The 18,433-nt window shown below is 47.7% G+C and overlaps 2 protein-coding genes across 2 annotated transcripts; one reads left to right on the plus strand and one right to left on the minus strand.

The window, feature by feature from the left end:
• Nucleotides 1–8,415: 8,415 nt before the first annotated feature.
• On the plus strand, nucleotides 8,416–12,676 carry LOC127311411 (hydroxyproline O-arabinosyltransferase NOD3). Its single transcript, XM_051341839.2, has 8 exons — nucleotides 8,416–9,181; nucleotides 9,264–9,331; nucleotides 9,407–9,608; nucleotides 9,850–9,947; nucleotides 10,036–10,105; nucleotides 10,196–10,267; nucleotides 10,403–10,516; nucleotides 12,245–12,676. Exons 1-8 carry the CDS (start codon nucleotides 8,786–8,788, stop codon nucleotides 12,308–12,310), a joined length of 1,086 nt encoding a protein of 361 aa, XP_051197799.1. The 5' UTR covers nucleotides 8,416–8,785; the 3' UTR covers nucleotides 12,311–12,676.
• A 1,563-nt stretch (nucleotides 12,677–14,239) lies between these two features.
• Nucleotides 14,240–15,763, minus strand: LOC127316245 (purple acid phosphatase 2). Its single transcript, XM_051346652.2, has 2 exons — nucleotides 15,281–15,763; nucleotides 14,240–15,174 (listed from the first exon to the last, which is right to left on the minus strand). The coding sequence occupies exons 1-2, from the start codon at nucleotides 15,759–15,761 to the stop codon at nucleotides 14,285–14,287; spliced, it is 1,371 nt and encodes a 456-aa protein (XP_051202612.2). The 5' UTR covers nucleotides 15,762–15,763; the 3' UTR covers nucleotides 14,240–14,284.
• Nucleotides 15,764–18,433: the final 2,670 nt, after the last annotated feature.

Raw genomic sequence — 18,433 nt, forward strand, 5'->3', positions numbered from 1 at the left:
CTCGGAGGGACCAGGGCCAGCCGCAGCCCTAGGTTGTTCCCGGCTCTACTATGTTGCCCGTCGCTGCTCGCCGGTGGGTTTCTGACCGCAACACATTCTGGCACGCCCGGTGGGACAATGTTCGACATCAACCCCATCGCCATCTACATCTGAGATGGCGGAAGGCACGCCAGTCACGTACGAAGACCTGACCGAGGAGCTCAAGAAGAAGTACGACGAGGTCAAAGCACTCCTCGAAGCCGACCTCATCGGCTCTTTTCACAGAACCCGCTCACACGGCATCAGGTGGAAAGGGTTCGCGCCTGAAGGCGCACTCGACGGAGTGGACCTGTCCACCCCGTCAGAAGAACGCACCAGGTCCCTGCGTCAGGAGATCAACTTCATGATAGCTCACTCGCTGCACCTCCATTCTGAGAGCCTGGTGAACACTTTGGAGCGTGTCGCTCTTCGGGTGATCCAGGAGATCATGAGGCATCAGTACTCTCCGTCAGGACCAGCTCTCGGGACTCACCAAGGAGAGATACCACTCCAGTCCCGTCCACCGCTGCCATTTGCGCTGGCAGCGCCAGAAGTGCCGAATTCACCGGCATACGTCGTCTACAAGATCGGTGGTGACCCTAGTGACTACCAATTCTTGCATGAGGCGCCTAAGGAGATCCCTCACGGATACACGTGCACATACGTGCCAGACTGCAGTAACTGGGCACTAGCAAACCAGACTGCAACAGCAGGGACTTCTGAGACAACGGGAGGAGCTTCGGGAACAGATCTTGAGAAGCAGACGTAGCTAGCTAAGTATGCCACTCCGACAAACCTCCAGAGCGCAGCTCCTGCAGTTGGCTCAGAGCTGGAAAAGCAAGCATGGTTGGCTAAGTATGCCACTCCGGCGAATCTTCAGAGTCCAACTCCAGCAGCCAGCACCCCGGATCAGATCAGTACCATCCTGAGGGACCAGTTCGGCATGGTGCCGAAAAGGAGGACAATCGGCTATTCCAAGCCGTACCCCAACGCGTACGAGTTGATCCCACTACCACCCAAATATCGGCTCCCTGATTTCTCCAAGTTCAATGGATCAGATGGTTCCAGCTCCATCGAGCACGTGAGCCGATATTTGGCACAGCTGGGCACGATCTCGGATCGATGAGCTGCGTGTGAGGTTCTTCGCACAGTCCCTCACAGGATCGGCTTTCGGGTGGTACACATCGCTGCCACCAGACTCAATCCGGACTTGGAAGCAGTTGGAAGAGCAGTTCCACATGCAATTTCACTCAGAAGCTTCCGAGGCTGGCATAGCCGATCTAGCACAAGTACGTCAGAAGCGCGGAGAAACAGTGTCAGAATACGTCCAGCGCTTCAGGACCGTTAGGAACCGATGCTATTCGGCTCGTTTGACTGAAAAAGAAGCAGTCGAGTTGGCGGTGGTGGGTCTCGCATCATCGATCAAGGACGTGGCCTCCCAAGCAGACTACCCTTCACTGGCGCACATGGTGCGAAGGCATCGCATATGAACAGCGCCACCCAGATGTCTACCAGGATAAATTCAAGCGTGCGGTGGTCCTGGTTGAGGCAGATGAAGATGAAGGCTCTGCGGGAGATCAGGAGGTAGCAGTGGCTGAATGGACTCGGGGGGCAAGCCCCGTGTCCTGCAAGTGGGTTAAGCCACAAGGTCCTCCCAGAGGGTTTGACTTCGACGTTACCAAAGCTGAGCAGATTTTCGACCTCTTACTTAAGGAGAAACAGCTAAAGGTACCCGAAGGCCACAAGATCCCCACGGCGCAGGAGCTAAACGGGAAGCCATACTGCAAATGGCATAACACGTTCTCCCATCCCACCAACGACTGCAGGGTGTGGCGTCAGCAGATCCAAATGGCGATAGAGCAAGGGCGTCTAATCTTCAGCCAGTACGCCATGAAAGTCGATAAACACCCCTTCCCCACCGTTAACATGGTGGAGTGCACTTACCCAGGAGGGTGCCAGCCAGGATTCTCGTTCAGTATCAACATGGTAGGACCTGGACATCACTCTGGTAAGGACGGAGACGAGGGCAGCTGCTCTCGTAGCAAGGACACAGAGGAAGCCGCTCCACGCGATCGGCTCCGGCATGATGGCAAGCGCTACGTCACAGAGGGAGAAGTGAAGAATATACGATACCAACGACCTCTCTCTGATCACCTCCTCAACAAGTATGTGAGTCAATATGACCAACGCCGACGATACAGCGATGATGATGAAAGGGATCGTCTGGCTAGGGACGCCAGGAGACATCGTCGGCAGGAGCGCGACGAGGAGAGGTATGAGCGCCACGCCAAGGAAGAGTCGAGAGAGCAAGACGACGTGGATAGGCACTGGGACTGTCCCTTCTTCAGACACTGCTGGGATTCAGGAATGAGCCGATTGCCCACAATCGGCAACTGCCCAGAATGTAGACAGAAGAAGAAGGACGCAGCTAACGTGTCCGTATTCAAACGTCTAGGACCTCTCCCGCCTCGGAACAAGAACGCTGAGTCCTCTCGAGAAGAAGATCTCGAGGAATGGGAAGACGATGATGAAGAAGAAGATAAGTACCACCGGCCAAGGTGGTGCCCTGATGGACTCAGCCGTTCCCAAAAGCGTAGGGTTCAGCGACTATGTGGTCTGGAGGAAGCCGAAAGGTTATACCTGCACACGTTGAGGAAGGCGCGGCCTGATCTGGCCGCTAAAATTCAGCGAACCCTGGACGAAGAAGTTCGGCCACAAAAGAAAGAGTGGCGTCCCAGACAAAAGAAAGCCGATGATGAAACATCGGCTGGCACAAACATGGTGTTCATCCTTCCGACGGAGTTTAGCGCTCTAGGATTAGACGAAGCACCTGTGGCACAACTTGACTGCGGCCCACGGCCGGTTACCTTTGAGAGGCCACGAGAAAGAAGCTACAGGCATCTGAAGGCCCTATACTTGCGTTATATCGATGGGCAGCCTGTCAACAAGATGCTGGTGGACACCGGAGCGGCAGTCAACATAATGCCATACTCCATGCTACGTCGGTTGGGACGCTCTAGCTTGGATCTGATCAAGACCAATGTGACATTGAGCGATTTCAACGGCCAAGCGTCTGACGCACAAGGTGTTCTGAACGTGGATCTGACCGTAGGAAGGAAAACCATCCCTACGACATTCTTTATCGTCGATAGCAAGAGCACCTATGCTGTCCTGTTAGGAAGAGATTGGATCCACGCCAACTGTTGCATTCCATCCACGATGCACCAATGCGTAATACAGTGGGATGGAGATGAAGTAGAGGTCGTCCATGCAGATGACTCAGCCGAGATTTCAACGGCTGACATGAACGTTTGGGAGGCAGCAGGCCAAGAGCCACTCTCAGGCATCAATTTGGACGACTGCGAGCGCATCGACGTCACGAAGGACGGGGTTAGGCTGGTCTTAGCCACCGGCCTGACCGTATAGCAAGAGCAAACCTCGCCCCAAGGATCTATGGAAGAACATTGCAAGCCTTCATTGAGCGGTTCAATCAACATGGAGGCCGATTCCACTAATCGGCCAAAATTATCCTCAACGTACGTTCTGCCTGTGTTCAACGTCGATCTAATGGGCAGCGGTTTTACGTCGGCTGGTGAGCTGGAAGAAGTAAACATTGGTCCTAACGGAGCCGACGTTCAAAGGCAGTGCCTTGGATAACTACGGAGCCGATATCCGCAGTAACCTGGCAGATTCGTCTCGGGGGGCACCTAATCGGATGAACATGTGCGATACATGCGCAGTGAGATATTGGGGGCCGATAGAAAATCGGTCAGTAAAAATTTTTTTTACATGATGTACAGCCGATGCGCAGCCATCGACTCTAGCACGTATCTACCCGCTGCGTGTTCTTCTTCAGCGGCAATGAGCCGATCTTGGTGCCTGGACCTCTTCTTCGAGGATTTTCAACCCCTTGCGCAAGGTCGCCAGTTCAGCAGTACTGTCAGAAGCGTCAGTTCTGGCAGGCAAGGCAGCCTTTTGCTCATTAAGCCGTTGGTGATTCGTTCATGACATCGGCTTTCAACAGAAGAAGAGGCGATCGATGGGGGCAAGTTTGGCTGGCTCGACATGGTGGCTGATCTGAACATCCTCACCGTTATCCTCGCCTTGACCGAGGCTCGGGGGGCAGCTGATCTATAAATGCTCTGTTAGAAGCCGATTGAGGTTTCATCGGCTAGCCCGCCATCGTAAACTTCTCCCAAGGTGGTGAGTTTTTGCAAGAGGAGATCACCAGAGCTGCTGGAGGGAATCTGAAAGGAGGTCCATCATCATTGATAGGCTTTGGACCATCTCGTTGCCGCAAAGAAACAGAGCAGGGTTATAAATCATCAATCTATCGCAAGTTTGCGAGCAAGTGGCACCTGTTCTGCAGAAGTATCAGCTTCAGCGTCAAGTTGTTTCGAGCGGCGGTCCTAGAGTTCTCCTGAAGGCATGGGTTCCCACACTTATCCACCAGTTCTCAAAGTTATTTGGAGGGTTGAAGGGTAGATTGTGAAGAACCGATGCATTGCTATCGGCTCATTGGGCGTTGGCTAAGCGAGCAATTAGCAAAGTCAGTATGAGGGGAAATCGGCTAAATTAGCATAAGGGAAATCGGCAAAATCAAGTTAAGGGAAATTCTTCGTTAATGGCCGGATTTTTTACATGAAGAGCTGATTGCTCTCAAAAGGAAATACCAGGGGATACATTGCCCCATCTACTACTACTGATCCTATGCTAAGGGTCCTATCTAGGGGCCGTCGCTGCCCTCGTCGTCGCCGTCGTCGCTGCTGCCGGCGCTACTCCCGGCGGGCTCGTCATCGCTACTGTGGCGGCCGCCGGCCGGGCCCTCATTGTCCTCGTCCTCCTCGTCAGCGTCGTCGTCGTCACTGTCGAAATCACTGAGGTTACCCGGCCAGGGGCAAAAGCGCTTGGCCGGCGGTTCGTCGGAGGAGGTGTCGTCCTCCTCCTCCTCCTCCTCCTCCTCCTCCTCGGGGGAGGTGAAGTCGTCCCAGGAGAAGCGATCGTCATCGCTCTCCTCCTCCGTTTCCCCATCGGCGAGGAAGCGGAGGTCACTTTCCCCGTCGGTCGAGGATTTGTCATCCTCAGACCGAACGGAAAAGTCGTGGCTGGACTCCTCCCCCGCTTCGATGGCGTGGCGGATCTTGGCCGCGTGGGCCTCCTCCGGGTTCCACTCCGGTGTCGGCTCGCGGGAGGAGGAGGACTGGGTGGAGAGACCCGATGAGGGAGAGGAGGAAGAAGACATGGTGGCGCAGGAGGGCTTTTGGAGAGCTAATGCGAGGAGGATGAAAAGGTGAACTGCAGGATGCGGTTAAAATATGGGCGATATAGTGGAGATTCAATGCCACAGCAGTTTCCGAGGAAGTGGTGCCCAAAGAAAAAAAACTTGCCAAGTCACGCGGAGAAGTTGAGAAGGCAAGGCATCATGATGAAGGATACTGCGACGGTTCTGCCACGACATGACCCGACGAAGAAAAAGCAGAGTGATTTTGGAATTATCAATTCCAAAACCAGGGGGGCATGTGTTATCACCAGAATTTGACCAAGTTAGAGGTGGGCCGCGATCAAGATGGGCTTGAAGAATATATATGGAAGAAATAGGTGAATCGGCCTTGTACACGAAGTTTGGGCTAGTTTGCCCTTGTATCTGTAATATAGTAGGATACGTGTCGGTTAGTTAGAGTTTGGCTCGTGCACGGTTGGGATTATTCCCACGTTAGAAAGTCTACGGACTATAAATATGTATCTAGGGTTTATGAAATAAACAACAATCACGTTCACCACAAACCAATCTAGGCGCATCGCCAACTCCCCTGTCTCGAGGGTTTCTTCCGGGTAAGCATCATGCTGCATAGATCGCTTCTTGCGATCTAGGCAGTACAAGTTTATTCGCTATCCATGCGTTGCTCGTACTGAAGCCTTTTTGATGGCGAGCAACGTAGTTATCTTAGACGTGTTAGGGTTAGCATTGTTTATCGTATCATATGCTATCGTCGTGCAACCCTGAGACGTCTAGCCGCCCTTACACCTATCTTAGGTGTAGGGACGGCACCCCGCTTGATCGTTATTCAGTAGATCCGATCCGTTATGATCGTTTTAGCTTTATTTCGATCAAGCAGGACCACCATATATTCGTGCACCTCGTACGAATCATGGGTGTATCGGCTCTTTGAGCCGATTCACAGGACAACCTGAGAGCCGATCGAGGCTCGTATTTAATGTTTACGTGTATGCCATGCAGGAAACTAAGCGAGGCATCATCCATCACCTTCCTGACCAGGTATAGGTCAGGTGGCACGCCCTTGCACCAGCATCGGCGCGTGCGTACCAGAAGCCTTGCGGGCCGTCGCTCGGAGGAACCAGGGCCAGCCGCAGCCCTAGGTTGTTCCCGGCTCTACTGTGTTGCCCGTCGCTGCTCGCCGGTGGGTTTCTGACCGCAACAACTGCTGTAGAGCTTTTCAATATAAACGCATGTAGAATGTCAAACCACATAAGAAATAGGTATAACACTTACTTTTTCAAGGTATCCATGTCACTTGTAAATAATGGAAGAGACCATCTGGGTTTCATGAGTTTCCTCTTTGCACTTAACAAAATAAAAAGTAAAATGTCAATTAATAAACTAACGAGTGGAAAAAAGTAAGCAATGTTGCAAGTATGATAGAGAAGGATTGGGTTCATGGATCCGCTTGACCTCTCTTCAATAAACAGGGTGTAAAACATAAATGCAAGTCATAATCTATCAAAAATGCAAACATCATGACTAACATTGACATCTAGTGGGCATCAAAGCCTAATCTCCCATACCAAGAATCCACGGTAGCATGAGCTATAACTCCCCTTGCCGCTTGCAATCCACATTGCATTAGAAAATTACGCTACTTGGTGCGGGGCTATGCCTTAAGTATAATAATAACATGAAGTTGACACCGGTTCTTAGTGGCATGGTTCGAGAAAGTACCAACAGGCACAAGTGGTTTTTTCTTTATGTCATTTAGCTAATCACACATCTCAAGCATCCCAAGTAAACCACAACATTGTGTCATTTGTTCCATCTACAAAACAAAGGCTGGTATAGAAGATTTACATAAAAATTAGTATTTATTTGATGAAACCATAATTATGGTGTAGCTGCACACTTAAACTTCTTACAATAACAAAACAGACAACAAAGTCAGAAAAAATGAAAAAGATACCCCTCTACCTCTATTTATGTGGGGCGTATATTTTTTGAGATGTACTCCTTCTGTTCTGAAATATTCTACATTCTAGCCCTAAAATTTATTCTGCTGTATTCTAGCTTTTAGTTAACAACAACACTAAAAACAAAGTGGTTTTGCTCTTTTTATTAGATGTTGTTATATTCAATGATGTTGAATTGGTTGTTCACATATCTAAGTAGTCACTGAAAGAACATCTCTCTAAAATTATTGTTTTGTGTGTTTGATGACAACATGTGCGATAATCTAATATGATTTAGTGTGCAGATATGATCTATAGTTTGTTTGAAATGAGAAAAATTAAAAGGGAAGAATCATTTGATGAAAATGAAAAAAGAAATGAAGCAGGAATTTCCAGGCCGAAAATCCCGGGCCGGAAATTCTCCCCAAAATTCGGCTAAGGACTTTCTGTCCATAGATACTGGATACCCCGGAAATTTGGCCGGAAATTTCTGACAAGGTGGGGGACGGAAATTCTGCCCCCAACTTACACCGGAATTTCCGGCCTTATTTTCTGCAAGGCCTCTAATTCGTGGTGGGTACAAATACCCCCTTCTTCCCCAAGCTCAAGCTGCTTATCCTCTCTCAAGTTCATGCATTATTGTTGAGCCACAAGAAAACACAAGATTCACTTGATCTCCTGCTCCAACCATCCAAAGCACTTGATCTTTTGAGAATCAAATGAGAAGACCTCGATCTACATTTTCACCGAAGCGATTTACATTTCCTCCTCATTTGCTTGAGTGCCCCTTTGCTAGTGTTCCCTTTTGAAAACCCTAATTATTTGTGATTGATTTAATCTTGTATTATTGTGTTGTTATATATATTAAAAGCCTTAAATTCGGTTGTGGATGTGTACCCCAAGAATCTTGTAAAGACCCGGTTTTCGCCTTAAGAAAATCGTTTAGTGGACAAGTGAACTAGGCCTTTGTGGCACATGTATTGGGAGGGAGAACATACAATCGTGTCAATCTCATAATTGCGAACCTTTGGATCAGTATATTTTCACAACTTTTCCAATTGTAGACAAGTCTTTTTTAAAAAAAATCTGAAATACAGGAATTAATTTTTCTTGGAAAAAGTTGCACACACGGCCCATTCAGTTCTGGAATTCCAGTATACCATTATTGTTTGCGTTTCATGGGCAGCCCGTACGTACTACCCATCGCCGTAGCGAGCTTCTAGCGTTTCTTCCTCGCCCACTCCACCACTTCTTCTTACCGGAGGAGGTCAGCGCTCTCCGCGGCCGCCGCCGAAACCACCTGAGCGGAGGCGGCCGACTAGCAGTCACTCCCTCCCGTCGCGTTCCCCGTCCAAGTGAGTAGTCTCCTCCTGCTACTGCCCACTTCTCTCTGCTGTGCCCACGATCTCAGATCCACCCAGTCCGATTCCCCGGCACGGTCGAGCCAAATCGGGAGCCCCGAATCCCTCTGTCAGCGCCACCGCCGAACCACCAGGCCTCCAACCACCTCTCTGCTGGCCGAGCTCCCCTGCCGCGATCCCACGGCACCCGAGGCGCACCCGGCCCTTGCCGGATCCAAGAAGCGCCGATGATGAGCGGGAGGAAGAATGCCGGCAAGGCCTCTTCTTTCTTGCTCGTGCTGATCTCGGTCGGGTGCTTCTTCGCGACCTACAACTTCCTGACAATGGTGGGGCACGGCCGGGGCCGGGACGGGCCGCGCAAGATGCTCGATCACGACGGCGCTCTGTCCTTCGCCTCCGGCTCCGACCCGTCCAAGAGGTTCCACGTCGCCCTCACGGCGACGGACGCGCTGTACAGCCAGTGGCAGTCGCGGATCATGCACTACTGGTACAAGGAGATGAGGGGCCGGCCTGGCTCCGACATGGGCGGCTTCACGCGGATCCTCCACTCCGGGAAGCCGGACGGTTTGATGGACGAGATACCCACCCTAGTGGTCGACCCCCTCCCCGAAGGCGCGGATAAGGTGAGGCTTTCAAAATCTTCCATTTTGCTACCAGTAGTGGTGGAGTCGAGATCACCTTTTGCTGATACGCTGCTCTGCTCAGGGCTACATCGTCCTCAACAGGCCTTGGGCGTTCGTCCAGTGGTTGCAAAAGGCGGACATCGAGGAGGAGTAAGCAGATTTTCTCTTGTTCTTTGTTTGGTCTCCTCCATTATCTAGTAGGTTTCCTAATGAAATGATTTGCAGCTATATACTTATGGCCGAGCCAGATCACATCTTTGTCAAGCCATTGCCGAACTTAGCTCGTGGTGACCAACCTGCCGCTTTTCCGTTCTTTTACATAAAACCTACTGACAATGAGAAGGTACTAAGGAAGTTCTTTCCGAAAGAAAAAGGCCCTGTCTCAAATATTGATCCCATTGGTAACTCGCCAGTGATTATCCAGAAGGTATATCTCTTTGCCTGTCAGAAGAATACTTCGATGGTTGAGCTATATAGTTTCTTTTTACAAGGATATGTTCAGCTAAACTATATGCCATGCTGGAGATATGTGTCCAATACTTCATCCTCATAACTGTATATAACAAATATTTATGAATTTTGTGTTAATGATATAGTTCAGTACCATTTCAATACCTTCACCTGCCACACCCATCTAACCTATCATGGATGCTTCAAAACTTTTTTAGGCCCAGCTTGAGAAAATTGCTCCAACCTGGATGAATGTTTCGTTAAAAATGAAAGAGGATGCGGAGACAGACAAAGCTTTTGGATGGGTCTTGGAAATGTCAGTACAATTATATATAAAAAATGTTACTTATTGACTCCACATGTGTGGAACTAACGCATTTCTGCTTTCCTGTGTGTATTTACAGGTATGCATATGCTGTCGCAAGTGCATTGCATGGTGTGCGCCACAACCTCCGTAAAGATTTTATGATTCAGGTGCTTAATAATTCTCTCACTTGAGAAGTCATTTCATAGTTTCTTTATGAGAGTTCACATCCTCAGATATGTGTTTAATGCTGATTGTAGCCTCCCTGGGATGCGAAAACTGATAACACGTTCATCATCCATTATACCTACGGATGTGATTACTCATTAAAGGTGGGTATTGTTTAACCTTAAACATCTGATCTTGATGATGCCTGTTCTGTAAAATCTATTTTTCTAACAGCACAAAGAATTTTATTTTTATTTTTCCTGTGATAGCTTGTTTATGATTGTCTTATGCAAATATAGGGTGAGCTGACATATGGAAAAATTGGTGAATGGCGGTTTGACAAAAGATCATATCTTCGTTCACCGCCACCAAGAAATCTCTCATTACCCCCTCCAGGAGTTCCTGAAAGTGTGGTATGTGCACAGCATTCAGCATTATTTTAGTATGACTTATGTCATTTCTTCTAAAAGTGTTTTGACTAATTCACATTTATGGAATTTCTGAACTGCCTTGCTGAAAGCGCAAAATCTTATGTCACTCAATTCGCAATAGTTTATTCACTTTCAGCCTACTTTTTTTTTTAACCGCCAAATTTAATTGTGTTGGCTAAGTTGGTTGTATGTTAAATGTCACAAAAAGAACTGAATACGAGGGATTCCTAGCTACCATCTTTGGTGTAAAGATTGATATTTTGTAATGGACACGGGGCCAGTGGGAGTGCTAGCCACAGGGAGGCAGTTACTGTAGCACGCCTTGAGTCATTTAGTCAGTAGATTATCTCTTGGGCTGGTTGGCTGTATGCACATCTCACAGTTCAGCAGTGAAACTTTTTGTTAGGACTTGATTCAGTTGAAGCTTATAATTTGGGTTGGTCTATGCAAAAGTTGATCAGATTTGCATATTAACTTTTGCATCTACATTGATGGCTCACTCGCTGCTTTCTTGAGTTCGAAACTCCCATGAACTCAACTTTGTAAGTGGAAGTTGTCAGTCTGCTGCTTAGCCATTCTGGGATCAGTACTATATTCGTAGAAGTGGATAATTTGGCAATGCAGAGCCAAATTGGCATGCCTAGGAAATGACAGCCCACGTTGAATTAACTGCCGTATGGTACTTTTGATTAAATGGTCTGCAGAAAGTACCTTGCTGATTAAAACTCCCTAGACAATTTAATCAAAGTACCATATTGCATGCCTAGGAACTGACATTGATGCTGTCCCGAGTCGATACCATACATGTCCCTTAGTTGAATGCGTAGCTATAATCTTTCAGTTCATAGGAGACATGGTGCAGCTGTGCATCCAGTAATGTAGCTAGGAGAGGTTAGTTTGTTTAGGAGAGATAAGAGCCCCTTAAGGCACTTGTAATGCTTTTTGGTTTTATCAATGTCTTCCATGTCACCTATCTATAGATGGGCCCAACAATTAACAACCAACTTTCTCTTCTCTTTGCTCTCCCTTCACCCCACAAATTGTTCAAGGTTTTGTCCAAAGCTATATCTTGCATGAGATAGAACACAACTTTCTTCTGCCTCCTCTGTAACACATGTCGACCTTAGCTATAGTTGTATGTAGCACCTACAGATAAAGCTGATGTCACACCTAGTGCCCTTAGTTTAGTTTAGACTTTAGAGATGTATGGTTAGCTGTTTGTGCTTTTTTACAACTATTTGGTCAGCTGTTTAGTTGATCTTAGAAGGATGTGGGCTCAAACGAGGAAGATACAAAAAGTTCCCAATCTTCCCTTTCTTCATTCCTACCGTGCCTCGGAGCCTTGTTTAGGTGCCTTTACCGGTCTATCTAGGATGAGTGACCTACCTTTGGACTCATACCCGGCCAGGCCCATAACTTCATCTCATTCGCATAGACATAACATCTTCTCCAGATATTTTGTGGGATAGTGGGAGTACCACCCAATATTTCAGTCATGCGGTCATATGCGTATTTATTTGGCAATGGAACATGATCAACATTGCCTAGGACACATGCACTACATGCAACTATTTGAAAGATACATGGTTCTTTTTTCCAGTTTGACACGCTCTAGAGCTTAGCTCAATTGAATAAGTGAAATTTGAAAATTAGTAATAGTATGCTTCTTAATTCCTATCGTTGCATGCTGACCACAGTTTTTTTTTCTAGGTCACCCTTGTAAAGATGGTGAATGAGGCTACTACAGGCATTATAGGGTGGGATGAAGAAAGATGATTGCTGATTTTTTGCTGGAGACGAGCTTAACTCAGCTGATCCTGGAGTAGAATCAGAGAATCTGAGTAGTCAATAATACGATAGTATTCAATTGATATTCTCTCGAGCGGAGGATGGTGGTGGCTAATTTCTACATATTGACATAGATTTAGTGGTTGGCAGGAGAGGATACGTACTCGTTTCATCAGACAGAGGTGTCAACATTTTTTGCATTGTAAAGCAGAAACATAAGTTCTCTTTCTCACACTCTTGCATTCTCCTGGTTCATTCAGTTGTAAAGCCGAAATGAAGGGTCTTGAATATATGCTCCAATACTTATCGTGAGTAGTATGATTACAGCTTGAAATAAATTCTGGTCGTTGCCCAGATCAGTGGCCGAGCCACCTTCCTGCCTGGGCTTGATCGGCGAGACTCCATTGAAAAGCAAGATGAGCAGAGCTTGGTAATTTGACGTTTTACTGTGCATTTCCCTTCGATCTGTCGGCGACAAAAGATTTGCACGTTCTCCCTTGGCTGGCAGCCTATGCAATGTCCTGGCCAATTAGTTTTAGCCTAGCTTGGACTCGAGATGTCTACATTCCCATTTTAAGGGCATGTTTGGTTACTAACCACAATTTGCCTAGCCAAAATTTGGCAGCCATAGTTTATTTGGTATGTGTTTGGTTTTTGCCATACTTTATCTTGCCACACTTTATTGCTTGTATAGTTCATTTATCATATACTCAACTTTTTTACCAGGTTTTGCCAAAATTTGGCTTCAATATTTTAAGCCACATTTTTGTGGCTAGCCACACTTTTGTGGCTAACACAAACAGACCCTAAATGTAGGGGTGTTAGTATGTGATTTCCTCATGCTTAATCGATACAATATGAACATACCTTTTTCTTCCAAGATGAACGTACCTTTTTCTTCCAGGACTGTAATAGGTTTAGAGCAGAGCTTGCAGAAGTAGAAATCAACACACCGTCAAATCTGGAATGGTGATGCATACTAATCAAGATCACTGCAGTTATTCTCCCAGCTAGCCGCTGGTTGCAGTTCATGTTTTCTTAACCAACCTGTTGCAGTAGGTGGTACTGGAGATTGAGGAGATGCATTAGAGGGGAGTTCTCTGACACTAATATCGCTCAGATATCTCTCAATTTTACCAAGCACAATTGACTTTAAATTTACATTCTGGAAATGTGTCCCATGATATAAAGTACTATTACAACTAAAATATGAGTACATTGGTTGTAATAAGATCTAGTACTTATTATGGTACGGATGGAGTATTAGAGAAGTGAAAAGGATCCTATGCATTAACCTCATGAACGCACCAGAGTTACACTTAGCGCAGCTCCAGTCGTCGAGTTTGTTAAGGTGGTTAGTTTGATCAGCCGAATCTGGAGAAGTCATAAAGTAAATGAGATCTAGAATCTAGTGAGACATATCCTTGTTTGAAGTTGGATCACGACAAATTCTTGATGTATGTGCATGCGAGTAACCTCGATCGATTTACTTACCTGTAGTCCTGTACATCTCATGCCTCGTCAATTTCTCCTCACTCTAACCAATTCGGTCTAACTAGAAACGAATACTAAAATCATTGAAAAGGAGAGAGGGATACAAAATTGTTCAGTAGTTTCTCGTTTGATCTGTCTGAACTTGTTGCTAATCTATCAACGATTTCTCCAAGTTCATAATACAATTATTACTTTATTAACAATTTCAGAATAATTCTGTTGTATCTGACTCAAAGATTTCTTCTCGCTCTAATTATCAAATCGATCGATCTGATTAGTAACGAATAAACAAGAAGAACTCCGTAAAACTATTCGAGCCACAAAATAGTCCGCTACCAGTCCTATCGTTTCACCTACCTGAGATATTGTTGCTAAGCAGAGTAACCAGTAACCAATTTCTACTGACTAACCCAAAGAAAAAAAATGACAGACGATACACTAATAATCATAAAAATTTGCTAGCAAGATCTAGTTGGTGTCTGTTGGCAGGTAGTATCTGTTGGTGAACCAGGCCTTGTCAGCGACGACCTTGACGCCATCCTGGTTCCGGTGCCACTCGTAGTAGGCGTGCGTCCGGTTCTTGATCTCCAGCGTCGCATGCCCGTAGCTCGCCTCCCTGAACGCCGAGTAGTCCGGCTGCGGCGACCGGAAGCTGTTGGCCAGCCCCTCGGTGTTCCCGCCGTCTCCGATGTTCACGTACACCGGCGCCGACGCGTTGAACTGCGGCGTGGCCTTCCCGTTGTCGATGTCGTAGACGACGTTAGACACCCGGTGGCTACGCTCGTACGAGTGGACGTGGCCGGCGAGGACGAGGTCGACCTTGGCGTCGACGAGCCACCGCTCGAACTGCACCCGCATCGTCTCCCCCTCCATGTAGTGGTAGTCGTTGGTGTTGTACCACGGCGAGTGCACGCAGACGATGAGCCACGGCGTGGTGGTGCGGTCGACGCGCTTGAGCTCGTCCTGCAGCCATGTCCACTGCGGCGTGTACTTGCCGTAGGAGGAGTAGGAGGAGAGCATGATGATGTGCGCCGAGGCCATCTTCACCGAGTACCAGAGGGGCTCGGTGCTGTTGGACGCCCTGAACGGCGTCGGGTACCGGTTCGTGAAGGGCTTGAAGGGGACCGTCTCCCCGATCTCCGGCGCGTAGTCGATCTCGTGGTTGCCGGCGGTCCAGATCCACGGCTGGTACGCCACGCTGCGCTCCACGAAGCGCGCCCAAGAGTCCCACCGGTTGTTGTCGTGGCCTGGGTGGTCGTCGGCGTACGAGAGGTCGCCGATGAAGAGCACAGCGTCGCCGCCGTTAGCCTCGTAGTGTGTCACCGTGTCGTTGGAGTGGAACGTCTGCCCCAGATCGCCTGCACGGATAGACAAAACATTAGTTTCGTATGCACTTACTTGCATTGCACCAATGTATAGATCGATCCAGATTGATTAAGAAGAAGAAAGTAGATAGGCAGGTACCGATGAGGCCGAACTTGAAGGGCACGTCGGGCCCGGGTTTCGGCGGCGTCTTGAAGGAGAAGGAGCGGACGGTGTAGTCGTGGCCGACGGCGTAGTGGTAGACGGTGGAGTGGTCGAGGTCGGTGAGGGTGGCGTGGTGGATGTACGGCGACTGGTACGTCCCGCCCCAGGTGTAGCGCCGGACGGTGCCCTCGGCGGTGAGGTTGAGGTTGTCGGCGGCGAGGCCGTAGCGGACGACGTTGCTGCCGGCGTGCTTGGGCGTGAGCCAGGACACCGTCATGGCGCGGCCCGTCAGGTCGCCCTGCGTGATGTGCACCTGCTCCGGCGCGTTGTAGCCTGCCGGCGGCCGGAAGACGTCGGCGTCGAGCGGCATGTCGGGAAGCATCTGCAGGCTACGCCGGTACGGGCTCGTCACGCCTGCCGACGCGGAGGCGGCGGCGTGCGCCGCGAGGAGGAGGAGCACGGCGAGCATGCGCGCCATGTTTCGCGTACCTAGCTACGTCGTTGCGGTGGGATATCGACTCGCTGCTGTTAGCTTTATATATGGATCGGGCGGGCCCGATCGACTCATGGAATATGCTCTCTCGGCTCACCGAAATATTCCACGCAATTAGCGATCGCAACAAACTCTGCTAACAAACTCAAGATCCTAACGGGATATATCTCGGCGTGGCGCTGTTTCAAATCGTATGTATAGTGATCCGCATCGGCGCCACAGTTTGCCGGCTCATATACGGGAGGCACTCCGTATTACGGTATGGGCATGGCCAACTAGCTACTCACGCACATGCCTCCTAATATCCGGGTGTAACTAACCCCTTGATCGCCGAGGCATTGGCATTGAGGGATGGTGTCATCTTCGCAAAGCTCCGAGGTTTTACGCGAGTGCTGATGGAGACGGACTGCAAGGAGGTCGTCGACTTATGGGAATCGCGTACGGGTTCTCGCGCTGTCATAGCGCCTATTATACAAGAGATTGAAGGTCTAGTTTCTTCGTTTTTATCTTTTGATGTATCACATGTAATGAGGTCAGCGAATACTCCTGCCCACCTTTGTGCTAAGCATGCTTGCACTTTGGAGGTGACGAGTTGCTGGATGAACTCTCCGCCTAGTTTTCTGGTTACCAGTATCCAGGCTGATTGTGCTGGTGATGGGTGAATAAAGCCTTTAATTTCCTCGCAAAAAAAAACATGCCTCCTAATATTTTAACTCCTCCGATCCATAATTTTTTTTAGGACATTTATATTGGATCGTTCAGACTTCAGAGTCACAACATCTTGAAGGACACACATTTTTTTAGTGCATTTAGAGCAAGAACAATAGTGTAGCTAGTAGCTGGTTATAGTGATTTATCATGTTATCTATAGCCAATTTATAGCCACCATATACAATAGTTGATTCTAAAAATGTACTAGTACTTTATAAAAATATGCCTCACTTTTTAATCTCACGAAATTCCTATGAGCATGTGCTAGAGCTGGCTATTGCATTAGAGCACACTCTTCTTCTCTCTTCTATTCTCTCTCCTCCAAGTAAGCATAAATATACATTTTTTATCTCTTGTAGCCAGTTGCATGTACCTTATTGTACTTGCTCTTATATTGGATCGTTTAGACTTCAAGTCACAACATCTCTAACCGATAAATTTGGAGAGAGAAACGGTCGACAAAAATAGATCATAAAATGAATTGGCACGCAATGAAAATTAGTGTTTTCGTATACGGGATGTCCTGCATAAGGAACAAACCCACTCTCCATGTGTCTTTCACTAGTACAAAGAGGCTTTTGCACACGGTTGAAATGACCCGTTGCACACAATAAACTTTACCGTTAGCATGCATGGTGGTCAATGCATCTTTACAACGCACACAGTTTATTTAATCTTATCGCACACTTTTTTTGTGTCAAGAAATCATTTGCGATAGGGCAGAAAAAAGTGTGAGATCCGCAGAAATAATACCTCTAGGATTGATGCGCCACCTCCACCCCGCCTATGTTGCCACCTTCTACTTCTTGTGCCTCTAGCATATGTGGTAAGAATAAGATTATGTTTTGGGAAAATCTGTGTCACCAAAATATTATCCCTATTATAAGAAGATAACTCGACTTAAATACGTGAAACGTACAAAAAAAAAAAGTAGTATTTTATACATCTACCGAGATTACACAATAGGACATATAAATCGAACATAAAGATTACCTAGCTCACACAATAAAACGAACATAAAAATCTACGTAGCTTACATAGTAGTAGAATATATAGGTTGAATATAAGGATCTACCTAGCTTACACAATAGAACATATCAAAAGAGTAGATCTGTGATATAACATCCGTGCTCTGTGGTATAAGCTAAAGTCCATTATTACAGTCAAACAAAAGTAACTGTGCTTATAATTGATAGATAGATCCATTTATTCTAGTAGATTTATGCTATAAATAGAATGTAAACATGAAAAAGCTAAGAACGTAAACCATAGAGTACAAGAGCCACCTTGACCGTAGGTGTTGACGGCACGTCCGACCTGTTGTGAAGTGTACAAGTAGATTGCCTAGCCCTTTCCATCAGTTCGAACTTTTGGTTCAAGTGGCTAGTGCATGAAGCTTAACATGGTATCAGAGCCCCAGGTCTCGAGTTCAAATCCTGGCTTTCACATGGTTTTCGCAATTAAGCCTAAAAATTGCTGTTGCCCCCCTCTTTAGACACCGCTGTTTCGGTGTGCTCTTCTTCTTTCACGTGTTGACTTTCTCTTCTCCCGTCACACGCGAGTGGGGGTGTTGTGAAGTGTACAAGTAGATTGTCTAGCCCTTTCCATCAGTTCGAACTTTTGGTTCAAGTGGCTAGTGCATGAAGCTTCGGTGTGCTCTTCTTCTTTCACGTGTTGACTTTCTCTTCTCCCGTCACACGCGAGTGGGGGTGTTGTGAAGTGTACAAGTAGATTGCCTAGCCCTTTCCATCAGTTCGAACTTTTGGTTCAAGTGGCTAGTGCATGAAGCTTAACAGAGGTGAAGCGCGAGGAAGGGTAGAGGGTGTGCACGAGCCGGCTTGAGTGGTTTTGTCACCGACAGGTTCGGCCTACAAGCGCGTGGATCGGTGTGACTCCACGTCTGACATGCCGCCAGCAAGTCATTGGCGCTCCAGCGAGGAATATCT

This window comes from Lolium perenne, chromosome 7, assembly GCF_019359855.2.
Source record: "Lolium perenne isolate Kyuss_39 chromosome 7, Kyuss_2.0, whole genome shotgun sequence".
Lineage (NCBI taxonomy): Eukaryota > Viridiplantae > Streptophyta > Magnoliopsida > Poales > Poaceae > Lolium > Lolium perenne.